At 37.2% G+C, this 13430-nt stretch overlaps 1 protein-coding gene across 1 annotated transcript in view; it reads right to left on the bottom strand.

Annotated features, from left to right (window-relative positions):
* Window positions 1–1756: 1756 nt before the first annotated feature.
* The window catches only part of nxph1 (neurexophilin 1), a 48360-nt gene continuing 36686 nt past the window's right edge, over window positions 1757–13430 (bottom strand). The window contains exon 2 of the mRNA XM_008421221.3: window positions 1757–3682. Coding sequence (XP_008419443.1) covers window positions 2927–3682 — 756 coding nt within the window. The 3' untranslated portion in view covers window positions 1757–2926. The remainder of the gene's footprint in view (window positions 3683–13430) is intronic.

The raw sequence follows: 13430 nt of genomic DNA, 5'->3' as shown, positions 1-13430 counted from the left end.
ATTCAGGATTTAGCGGGAACACCAACATGCAGTAGCCTTATCTGACGGTTCAGCCCCCTTCCCGCTCCCCCGGGCCGCAGCAAAATTGTCCAAGTCTTGACCGGTCCGCAGTAAGAAAAAGGTTGGGGACCACTGTACTAGAAGACCTGTCCAGGGTGATGTTGCCTCTCACTAGAGATTGGGTTAGGTCAGGGGTGCTCAATACGTCGAAAGGTTTTGAGTCGATCTCGGCAGCAGGTGACAAACTGAACGCCGCGCCGTCAGGACGCTGAGTCCTGCACTTCCTCCTCTGATAGGCTTATCAAAAATATTCACTAAAATCCTAAACATTTGTAGCTTCATTAAAAAAGAATAACTATAAAAAGTCAACGAAACATGTTAAAATTCATAATCTCAGTAATTATTGTTTCAACAAGGTGTTGCGCAATTCTGTGCGTTTTGGTTCCATTAACAAAAAAACAAAACAAAAACCAAAAAAGCGACTCAAAGACCGACTGACGAACAGAGCAGGAGTTTAAATTAGCTACTCAACCACCGCTGTGTTCATGAGGCTTATTAATAATCGAGAAATAAATATCAAGCCTGGAAACTTGATATCGTAACGGACTGAATGTTGTGTTTTTTTATATATATATAATCTTTGCTCGGCTTGCGGGGTGCAGGCGGTTGCCACGGCAACGGGTGTGCTTAAACGACAAAGAGACCGAGAGTAAAAAGGTAGGAGATGTTTTCAGTTGATTGTTTGTTCGGGTTGTTTAACCTTTTTTTTTTTTACCTTTGCTGTGGCTCATTACACCTGCTGTAGTTTCTGAACGTTCAATAAACTACAAACTTGGACTAATTACCTCGTTCGTTTGTGAGTTTACGTCACAAAAAAACATCAAATAGGACAAATATATTTCATTAAGTTTTAACAAATTCTACCGCGATAATTATGTGAAATTAAATTAATTATATCCCGACTTCAGAAGATTTGCCTTTACCTTTACTGGGCTCTTTGGTTCCTCCTATCAGTCTGTAGTTTCTCATATTTCAGTCATCAAACCAAATTTCAGATCCACCATGACTGACTGACACCTGCTGGTGTCAGGTTTGCAACCAGCTTCTGACTGAGAAACCAGTAAGCTGCTCCCAGTGTCAGAATCTCACTGAGGAAGAAACTAGATTAGGTTTTCTGTCACTTTATTATTTCTGCTATAACTGATGTATATTCGCATATAAAATAAGTCAATAGAGTTTAATTTGCAATTTTTATGTCTTTGTGTCATGAGGTAGATCTCAGGCGGCTGGTGAGAGAAAAAGTAGATCTTGCTCTCAAAAAGTTTGGGCACCCCCGGGTTAGGTATAAGCATGTTAGATGGATGGTTGAATTTCTGTGTATAAAGGGCCTTACCTGAGACAAGACCTTGTGCACAAACATTTAGATACAGCTATGATATATAAAGACCTGTGTGCATGCACATGGTTTTTAAAATCAGATTTTTACTTTATTTTATTTTTGGTGTACAACATTTTTGCCTTTTGGGCATACAAAAGGCAAAAATGTATGCCTTTTGTATGTATACAAAAGGCATACAAAAGTGTGAATCCGGTGCAGTCCTTTATAGGTAAGACCCCTGAACATTAACAGATTTTTAAGTTTAAATGTTGTTATTATGGCAACTGTAACTTACAAAAAAAATTAATCTACACGAACATCCAATTCATAGAAACGTACCATGTTTTTATTCATCCCCCACCCCAAGAAAGAAAATAATTCTGAGAATAGTTTTATTATATTTAGTCAGTTTTACAACTTGTGTACAGAATTGTTGTTTTCATGAAACTCACATCTAGGGCATCAACATCATTGTATCTGATAGAGGAATCAAGAACAAGCATTATAATGGGGTGAACAAGAGCAGGAAGGGGTAAACACACAGCTCATGTGGGGACGTGTACAGAAGCAGCAGAATTTGGATAAACTATGTACAGTACAAATCATTCATACAAATTAGACTCTAAGATATAGATTTTAGTACATTACAGTTGATATACTAATTCAGACTGAGGAAGCTCCACCCACCATCCATCCCTTTCATGAATGATCATTCAGTCAGTCAATGACAACATTCAGTAAGTCAGCCAGTCATCCACCAAACACAACATCCTGGCTTCACTCAAAAGCATACTGAGGACAACTGAGGATTGACATTAGTAGTATACAATTCAACTGGACTCGAGTGAAGGGGTTCACTCAGTCCCAGTTCACCCTGATGGCAGGAAAGAGCATCTTACATTTCTAAAATCACCAAACTCACATTTAATTTGCCATCAACTGTTTTGCAGCTTCTGTTATATCAACTGTAGAGTATCCTTTATTGTTTCAGAATGACTTAATTAAATTTGCTTTCCAGTTATGTAAGAACAAAGAGGAGCTTAAAAGTGCACTGCAGAGGCAATAATTTCAGATGCTGCTGGCCAGAGAGTTAATCCATTGTGACTGAAAAGTGAAAAAAAAAAAAACAATATGAAAATATGATGATCTGGGGTTAATAAATAAACATAGTGAACAAGTAGGATAAAGTTTAACAGTGACAATTACAGCCCCAACTGGACCAATAAGCTTCTCCACTATAACCCAGGCTGGGGAGATACATAACATAATTCAAAGGGGAAATTCTAACAGCAAACAATCAGTTTTCACACAGTTTTTCCAGGTACATTTTAAGCATATTACAGTTCTACATATCTAGGTTTGACATTTTCAAATGATATGCTCCTTCTAAACAATTTTAATAATAAATGAAGAAAAACAAAATTATACTAAATGGTGCAGACATATTGAGGGGCGTTATGGCGAACATACAGATTTCTCTGGAATGGGAAGAGTCCCCAGTTTTTGTTCCAATCATCTATTGAATTGCCTGTGTTGCATTTGAGAATGTCAGCCAGAGGGGAAGTAAGGAGTGTCACTGTGGTAGTTGTAATCTGGGCACACCTTCTGCACCAGTTTGTAGTCAGTGCTGTAGAAGGAAATGAAGATGCAGATAACTTTGAAAGGTTTGGAGCAGAGCCAGGAAACATGGCTCTGGGTTTGCTCCTGGTAGCAGGTCTTAGATGGATCGAAATTGCAGAGCGTATTCTTTGCACCCTTTTCCACCTTCTCGTATTCTATTCGGCAGTTGAAAGACTTAGAGTCCTTTGCATCAATGACCGACTGCTGTGCTGCCACATCAAACTCCACTATCTTTGTTGGAGGGACCAAGCTGACCGATACGTTACCCTGGCCAGTTGAGTTGTGGCGGAAGTACACACTGAAGGTACCATTGCCATGATCCACAATTTTCCCAGTAATAAGAAGGTTGAGTTTCACTGTCTTTATGTTGGAATGGAAATCCCCCCAGCCAAACATCTTCTTGAACTTTCCTGTCTTAACCATGGGCCGCCGTTTAGCTCGAGGCCTCGAGTCCTGCAGGTCTGTGGAGTTTCTCAGCCAATCCCATAGGTCTTGATCTGAGTAGGGCTCAGGGGTATTATAGTGAAGGTCCAACGCAGTACTGTTCTTGTTGCCATGTAGAGTCTGTGACAAGAGCCTGCTGATGGACATTTCCTTCCCATTTTCTGTCCATATATGCTTTGGCATGGACTTGGGGTGTCCTGTCTTTACAATGTCTGACCTTGAGGCTTGGACACTTGTAATCTGGGAAAGAGAGTAAAATATATTTGTTAGCCAGTGTTAGATGAGTGCCCTAGACACATGTATAAACTACATGGGCTGACTAAAAGGTAAAGTCAAAGGTTACATATATGAAATATATGAAATATATGAAATTTCGGTAACACTTTATTTGAAGGGGGGTAAATAAGACTGACTTAACACTGTCATAAACATGACAACACCTATCATGAACATCAATAAGTCTTCATGAATATTTATGACTGCTGTCATAAAGCATCATTCGGTAAATCATGACACTTTTAATACAAAGTTGGCATTATTGAAAATGTCTTTGTTATAACAACTTGACATTAATCTAGACAAAAATGTCTTTGTTATGACAGCGTGACATTACCCAAGACAACGTCGTTGTCATGACAACTTGACATTAAGCAAGATATTATAACTTGTCATGAACGCAATAACAGGTGAATTTTAAAATGTTATCCTTGTAAGACAGCATTAAGTCACTTGTTGCTACACATGCCTTTTGCTGTCATGAGACCATTATAATTGTGACATTATCCTCCGCTGTTAAAGTGCATCACAGTAAACCAGTAATAAAGATGTTATTGAGTGTAATTACTCTATCGCTTTAATGACAGTCATGAACATTTCCAGTTAACTCAAGTAAGTGTGGTCCACTTTACTTGAGGTAACTGGAAATGTTCATGACTTGTTAATGCTGTCTTATAAGGATATAAGCCTTATAAGCCAATAAATTCACCTGTTATTACAGTCATAGATATTCATGAAGGCTTATTCATATTCATGACAGGTGTTTATGACAGTGTCATGTCAGTCTTATTCACCCCCCATTCAAATAAAGTGATACTGAAATTTCGTCATTGGTGATATTGGGCACTTTTTTTTTTCTCAAGTAATATAGAATGTACATTTTTCATGTTGTGTTTCTCCCATATCTGAAATGAAAAGTCCAATTCATTCATTGAGAGACAAATTATATTTAGGAATTATATTTGTGACGTTTCAGTTATTTTCTGGGGAAAGAAATGCTATGTGGAAATTCTGGTAAATAAAAACCAAAAATAAAAGAATAAAAAGTTAAACTTAAAATTTTTATGAGAAATTTTTTTAAAGTAGTAGCAATATAGCAAACAATATGTAGTGTTTGTGTATTTTGAGCTACAAAGTGTTACAAAGGGCTCAACATCAGAACATTGAAGCTTCAGCAGAAACAGTAAGTCTCACTTTGACATTAATGGTAGGTATGTCTACCTCTCATGGATCTTTGGTTAAAACATCATTGTTCTTTGTTCACTGAGGGTAGACACAGTGAAAAGAGTACTTTTACTTGGGTAACAGTAGTGATACTTTATAATCTGAATAAACAAGAAAAGTAATTGATGATATAAAGCATTGTAATATTACTTTTTCATGTCCCAGTGAATGTCCCCTTCATTGATAGGAAGTGAGATTGTTGAATCCATTTTTTATGTCATTCAATTCAATTCAGTTTATTTATATACCACTGATTCCAAATATATATATATATATATATATATATATATATATATATATATATATATATATATATATATATATATATATATATATATATATATATATATATATGCTTTGGCATGGACTTGTTTTATTATTATTCTTTTAACAAAAACTAATAATTTTATCCTAATCATACATGCATTTCAGTTGACCCTAGTTATCAAGCAACACAGTTCTGCTCTCTTTATTATTCAGTTGGTTAAATTGTTTTATTAGGAATCCCAGGAGATTGCATCAAGTCACTGACTTGCAGCACAATGCACATAGCAAGAGAAAAACTCTCCATTGACAGGAAGACACCTCCAGCAGAACCTGGCTGAGCGCAAGAGGCCATCTACCTCGACCAACTGGAGTTTGAGAAGACAGAGCTGATATACACACAAAAAAACACCACAAGCACTGACATAGGAGTTCTACAAATATTAGAGAAAACTAAGAAGTTAATGGTAGTAATACCTTCTTTAGGAGAGTAACATCTTAATAGAAGCCTGATATAAAGGCCTAAGTGTTTCACTGGTAAAATGCAATGATGCATTCACACCTCTATATGTTGGTAGGAGAGAACATAAAGTTAACATTTGAAATAAGATCAAATATAATGCCAAATTGGAATGAAGGAAGGGAATGTGGCAGAGCAGGGAGAAGGACAGTTCGTCCTTCAGAACTTTTGCTGGGGAAAACCTCTGAGGCTTTATCTAAATTTCTTAAGGTGTCTATATGGAAATTTTAGGACGTTGGCTATTACTGCTTAGTCATCTGAACATTGACTGAACGATTTTCAAAAAACAAAAAAATTCAACGTCTCTTGCAATGACTAAATATTTTGAAATCTATCCTGTAAATTTGTGTTATCTTTGTGATTTACTGGTTTGTTATTCCATGTTAAAGGATGTTCCAGATGTTAATCTGCATGGGAAAATTGAAGTGGAGAAATTCTCATTACACTGTAAGACAAGTGCTGAGGTTGATGTTCAAGCATTTTATTATTAACATAAAGTATTATTATTATTATTATTATTATTATTATTATTATTATTAATCTTAAATCCAGTTTTTGAATAGTTTCAAATGATATGTTGATTAGAAATAGTTGAAACCCCTCTTTATTAGGATTATTTGTATCTAGAAGAGAAAAGTTCACATTTTTGATGAAGAATAACTTAAAACAATGTCATGGTTTATGTTAACTCTTTCATTTATAACTTTGGTGAAGCCTATTTTATTAAACTAAAGAACACATAACACTGAAACAGTTAATCTTCCAGGCTCAGCAATGTTCTGACAGTGTGAGGCAGAAATAACCTCAGCTATTTTCTTTTCAGACAGACGAAATACCTTCTTATACTCCTACATACTTACAGTATACAAGCAAGCAGTGCAACTGAATTACAGTTTTTTATCCTGTCATGATAATTGAACATAAATAATAAACTAAAAATAGGAATAACTCAACACAGTCTTAAGGGGAATTTAGACCAACAATGGTCATCTTCATCCAATTCATCGTGGCTCGATGGAGAATACAACCAAAATTCTGCCTTCCGTAACCCTCCTATATGATTTAACAAGAAATCACTACAGTTATTATTACAGTTTGATTTAATAGTATATATCTGTGAAAGAAAACAAGAATGATCATTTTGAGTATTTTCAATAAAAATCATCATTGCTCATCAAGTGAGTAATGATGAAAACAGACACTACTTTGTCTTTGGTCCTTATGCAATTTTCAAAGTGCATATGCTTTATTTTTTAATCATTTTAATCAACAGTTTTAAAAATGTTGTCCTACTCTGAATCAACATGGTCCAGACATCAGATTATACAAATATTTCCAATGCCACCTCCAATGCCACCTCGCATACTAAAGACAAGATGCCAATTATTTTGTTTTTACTAAAATACATTTTATTCATGAATAATGTCTTTCAAAGGCTTTATTTAATCAATGAATTAATCAATTAATCAATCAAGTTTATGTGTATAGCAAATGTCAGAAGCAAGGGAATTTCAAGTGATTTAATCATAAAAATCCAAAGTCACAGATCACACTTCACAGTCAACAATTGAGAAAACCTGTAAACACAGCATTGTGCCAAGTGCCATCATGACACATCACAATGTTATTCAGTGTTTCAGTTATAATAACCCAAAAGCAACTTTAACCCTGTGTGGTTTTAGTCTAGTTTAGATTTTACAGTTTGTTCCATATATCTCACATACTGACATTCAATGTTAATATGCAAGATGTAAATAAATATATCGGAGATTTTTTCACATTAGATGTAAAGATAGTGGGGTGAAGTCCCCCACTATAAAGACCTTAACACTATCCAGAACTATACCTGATATCTGATCTAAAAGATCTATGTATCAGTAGATGCACAGTTTTTGCTAATTGCTGCTAGTTTGAAGGAGCTGAGTGGGGCAATGTGTGTGAATAGGTGTGTGTGCGTGTGTGTGTGTGTGTGTGTGTGTGTGTGTGTGTGCATGCGTGTGTGTGGAGGGGTTTTCTGTAATGTGGAAGGTTAACTTGGAGACTGCAGCTCTGAGATGGAGATACACATGCAAGGTGCCCTCTGTGGCAATTGCATTCAAGGTGTTTTACAAATCCAAATGGTTTCCATTTGAGGTTGAAGGATTTCTCAAACATTGATAAAAAAATCTAAGCAAAATCAAAGGTATGTTTTTGATCAGGGTGACTGTAATAGTTTTTTGTGCCTTGTGTAGACATTTAATATCCCATAGTTAATATTTAAAATTAAAATCTATTAAAATGTTATCTTAGACTCCCAGTAGTGTTTGTATTTGTAAATATAAATTTTATAACAATTATTGTTCAGGAAAAAAATTGATGAAAAAACAACAACTTAAACATCAACAATACCAGGCTGTGATCCGCAACATTACCAAACATCCTCTGACTTCTTAAAATTCCCATTCCTGTCCTCTAGTTAAACTGTTAGGTCTAGAAAACATCAACCCAGAATGTTATCTTTCATATCCACAAATCTATTAAAAGTAGAGCATTTACCCCCTTGACAGGGCAACAGTGACGCAACTACACATTATTCAGGTGGATGTGAAAACATAGATCCCCTCTGAGGTGACGACACGTGAAGGGTAAAACTCGCTAGTTTTACCCTTAATGTGCGCGAGGTGAAGGAGCGTAAGGCTGAAGTGTATGGGAAAACATCGGCGCGCCGCCCCCTCCAGACAGGGTTTTGGCGCCCCCTCTGGTGCTGCGTCCCTATGCGTTGCATACCCTGCATAACCCACTTTTTGCGCCACTGCAGGGCAATCATCCTCTCTCTGCCAAAGTTAATTAAAAGACAGTTTTGAACTCCCTGTAAAGTCTTTGGGATACATGCTTGACATGCATATGACACATAATTGTGGTTAAACTATTGCATTTCGGTATTTTTTGTAATGTGGGTCAATCTTAGAGTAAACAAAGTGCCCATTTTTTTTTGGTATTTAGTACAATAATCTGGAATGTGACGGTCTGTTTGGTGCAGCGATCTCATTCTTGTACTGACAGATGTTATTTTTTTTACATCACATAATCAGCATGTAAGGATTTCCTAGTTATTAATTGCCCAAGTTGTATGGAAAACAAACCTGTTTGCTGCCTAATTACCATAGCAACAGGCCACGGCCAGTGAAAATAAGATGGGTGAAATGCAACATTCCTAGTGAGTAAATTACAATACAGATTGTTGGCCACAAACATTTTGCTATTTCGTCAGTATAGCAAAATGGATCAGTTACCTGTCAGCTCAATAAACAGCCATAAACAGGCTGTAAACATGCAACTCAAGAGGGAAAGAAGGCTGGAGATATACGTCAAGAAAATATGTTGAGAAATGACAACGCAGTACAGTTGTAGTTATCATGAGTGGTTTTTGAAAGAGACTTGGACTCATAGTCCCTGCATTAGGTTTGTAAATGGTCTCAAAGTTTTGATTAGATGATTAAAATGTATTGCATGTCAACAATCACATACAAGAAATTTCTAATACAGTTTTTCAGAGTGTATTTCATCATTGGTTAGATGGCACCGATTTATGTAGCAGCTAAAAAATAACTAAGGAATGATTCCTATGGATGTTAGTTTCCCCCTTTTCAAATTTACTTTAGCTTTGCAGAAGCTGTATAAGATAATTTTGCTAAGATCAGAAGAAACAATAATTTTGTGGAGGAATGTCATTTTTTCCCAGAAGCACCATGGTGATGGGTGGTTGTACAGCAAACAAGTGTGCTTGTTGTGGGTCCTCATGAAAAAACTCTTTATATAAAATAAAAAAATCTACAATCTTCCTTTGTCTGTTCTTGCTCCTGGTATCTAACACTAGATGAAGCTAAAATGATTTTTATCCTGCCAATGATGTTACTGAGATCTTTAAAAACTGCAGTGCTGTGATTAATAAGTTTCTTATGCAGATGATGGGATTCCTGTCAGAATTCCCTTTAAAATTGATGACTTTATTCTGCTAGTTTAGAACTCAATGCATTTTTAGGTTCTTCTCCTTACATGGTTTCTATTGTCTTGGAACTATCTCTCCCTGAAAATGTTAACAACAAAGTTTGATGCAAAGTTTCATAAAACGGTTTTCTGGTGTGGTAATGACAACCTGATGTCATGACAAGAGGAAACTCCTGTAAGCTGTCTAGTAGGCAGACACAATTACCATAAAAAGAAAAGGCTGTTTTCAGATTTGGTAGCATAATTATTATTCATATCAATACCAACCCATCAAGCAAAAGTACTTTTTATACTTCTAACAATTTTGTTTTGATTCTTAGTGAGGAACGTAGCTGCACAGTTCCAGGTGAAAAACATTCAACCTTTCCAAGGGTGACTTCCCAGATATGTGCTGAGGCATCCCAGATATTTCAGTACTAGAATGTAATTTCAAGTAGTCTTTATCCTTCGCTGAACTCTCCTGCACAGTGAGAGCAACTAGCATAACCCTGACATATGCTACCATGTGAGGTCCCAAGACAAAATGTTTATCTTTGATTCAACCTCTCTTAAAATGAAGGGGGAAAACATCTGGATAAAGCTGACTGGCGTGAATATTTTATCTGGGCTCCATTCTCTCCATATTTCAACCAGAAGAAGCTATCCTGTGTATTGCATTAACAGTTTCTCTCTTGGTGCCGCTGCAGGTTGTAGATTGATCCGGGGCTTGGTTTAATGAAACTGCCCTCCAATCACAGTAAAGCCTGGAAATGTTCACACCACTCACAGATTTATGACTTTCATTCAACTAACATGTTTGTGTCTGGTTAGGAATGAGGTGAGTATCCATAGAAAAACAACTGTAAAAAATCATGTCCTCCTTATCTATATTGTAATTTTAAAAGTAATTTATTCATTTGAAAATAAATATTCCCCCTAGAAGTTACAGCAATAAAACTTTTTATAACTGCAGAGCAGCTCTTTCATGTTTCCACTAGTATTTTCAGAATTTTATTCTTTTTTGATGATCTCCAAATCTTCGAGGATGGAATCCCTGCAGGCCATCACCTGACTCTCTGGTTCGCTTCACAGATAAAGATGGTAATGTAATACCAGATGGTATATCTGGTAGATATACCAGACTCACCTCAGACCTCCAGCTGAGACTCCAGCTTACATGCCTGCTTTTCTTTGTTGCCCTCTCTGTCTAACTGTTCTTTAACAACTTTCAAAGTGCAACAAGGGCAATGTTCAGGTAAAACCTGAACTATTTTTGTGCTCTCTTTATTATTCAGTTGGTTAAATTGTTTTATTAGGAATCCCAGGAGATTGCATCAAGTCACTTGATGCAATCTTTCCCTCAGTGCTGTGAAGAAAAAGTGTTGAAGGGTGAATTTTTTTTAGCAAACATTTAGATGCTGACAAATTATTATCTTATTAATCTTGATGAATATGATTTATAATTATAATTAAAGTGTTACAAAGGTCTTTCTAAGATATAGACACATACAGTATAGACCAAAAGTTTAGACACACCTTTTCATTCAAAGAGTTTTCTTCATTTTCATGACTATGAAAATTGTAGATTCACACTGAAGGCATCAAAACTACGAATTAACACATGTGGAATTATATACTTAACAAAAATGTGTGAAACTACTGAAAATATGTCTAATATTCTAGGTTCTAAGTAGCCACCTTTTGCTGTGATTACTGCTTCGCACACTCTTGGCATTCTCTTGATGAGCTTCAAGAGGTCGTCACCTGAAATGGTCTTCCAACAGTCTTGAAGGAGTTCCCAGAGATGCTTAGCACTTGTTGGCCCTTTTGCCTTCACTCTGCGGTCCAGCTCACCCCAAACCATCTCGATTGGGTTCAGGTCCGGTGACTGTGGAGGCCAGGTCATCTGACGCAGCACCCCATCACTCTCCTTCTTGGTCAAATAGCCTTTACACAGCCCAGAGGTGTGTTTGGGGTCATTGTCCGGTTGAAAAATAAATGATGGTCCAACTAAACGCAAACCGGATGGAATAGCATGACGCTGCAAGATGCTGTGGTAGCCATGCTGGTACAGCATGCCTTCAATTTTGAATAAATCCCCAACAGTGTCACCATCACACCTCCTCCTCCATGCTTCACGGTGGGAACCAGGCATGTAGAGTCCATCTGTTCACCTTTTCTGCGTCGCACAAAGACACGATGGTTGGAACCAAAGATCTCAAATTTGGACTCATCAGACCAAAGCACAGATTTCCACTGGTCTAATGTCCATTCCTTGTGTTCTTTAGCCCAAACAAGTCTCTTCTGCTTGTTGCCTGTACTTAGCAGTGGTTTCCTAGCAGCTATTCTACCATGAAAGCCTGATTCATAGTCTCCTCTAAACAGTTGATGCAGAGATGTGTCTGCTGCTAGAACTCTGTGTGGCATTGACCTGGTCTTTAATCTGAGCTGCTGTTAACCTGCGATTTCTGAGGCTGGTGACTCGAATGAACTTATCCTCCACAGCAGAGGTGACACTTGGTCTTCCTTTCCTGGGGCGGTCCTCATGTGAGCCAGTTTCTTTGTAGGGCTTAATGGCTTTTGCGACTGCACTTGGGGACACTTTCAAAGTTTTCCCAATTTTTCGGACTGACTGACCTTCATTTCTTAAAGTAATGATGGCCACTCGTTCTTCTTTACTTAGCTTTGTCTTGTCATAATACAAATTCTAACACTCTATTCAGTAGGACTATCAGCTGTGTGTCCACCTGACTTCTGCACAACACAACTGATGGTCCCAAACCCATTTATAAGGCAAGAAATCCCACTTATTAACCTGACAGGGCACAACCTGTGAAGTGAAAACCATTTCAGGTGACTACCTCTTGAAACTCATCAAGAGAATGCAGAGTGCGTGTAAAGCAGTAATCACAGCAAAAGGTTGTTACTTTGAAGAAACTAAAATATAAGGTGTATTTTCAGTTGTTTTACATTTTTTTGTTTAGTACCAGTGACGTGCGGTCAGGGGAGGCAGGTGAGGCAGAGCCTCACCTGTCATCATGGAAAAATAATATACAATAATAAAATCATTTATATTGCTATTTTCACCCTGTGGTTTGTACTATTAGGCAGTGGTCCCCAACCTTTTTCTTACTGCAGACCGGTCAAGACTTGGAAAATTTTGCTGCGGCCCGGGGGAGCGGGAAGGGGGCTGAACCGTCAGATAAGGCTACTGTATGTTTATGTTCCCGCTAAAATCCTGAATATGTCCAATTTGGGTCGTCTTGGCCTTTTTATCGCAGCCTGTGGGGTTTTCCATGACTGGGAACAAGAATACAACCTGTTGAATGTGACATTTAGCCAATCAGAAAGCACGGTGACGTAAGAACAGAGGGGAATCCCAAACAGGATATCTACATATCGCCCAACTGAGAGACCGGTGGATATCGGAGATGATATGTGGAAATATTTATTATATGTAAAGGTCGTTATTACATATTATTATGTTTATATCCAGTTAAAAATGTTAACTATAACTACTTTTATCAGCTCTGTGATCACAGAGATTTGGGGAATTGGCCGACAATTCTTAAATCTTGCCATCTAAACCAGACTTAAGACTCACAAGCTCTACTCATCTCCTCTCAACCACTGCCCAAACGCTCTCTGACTCTGGTCGCTATGGTAACGTTTACATATCCCTTCAAAATAAGATACAGATGCGCCGCAAAAACAAACATTTTACTTTCGTGAAAATTT

Source organism: Poecilia reticulata, chromosome 11 (assembly GCF_904066995.2).
Source record: "Poecilia reticulata chromosome 11, P_reticulata-male-v2, whole genome shotgun sequence".
NCBI lineage: Eukaryota > Metazoa > Chordata > Actinopteri > Cyprinodontiformes > Poeciliidae > Poecilia > Poecilia reticulata.
The sequence above is the reverse complement of the archived record's forward strand: the minus strand, read 5'-3'. Positions and strand labels throughout refer to the sequence as shown.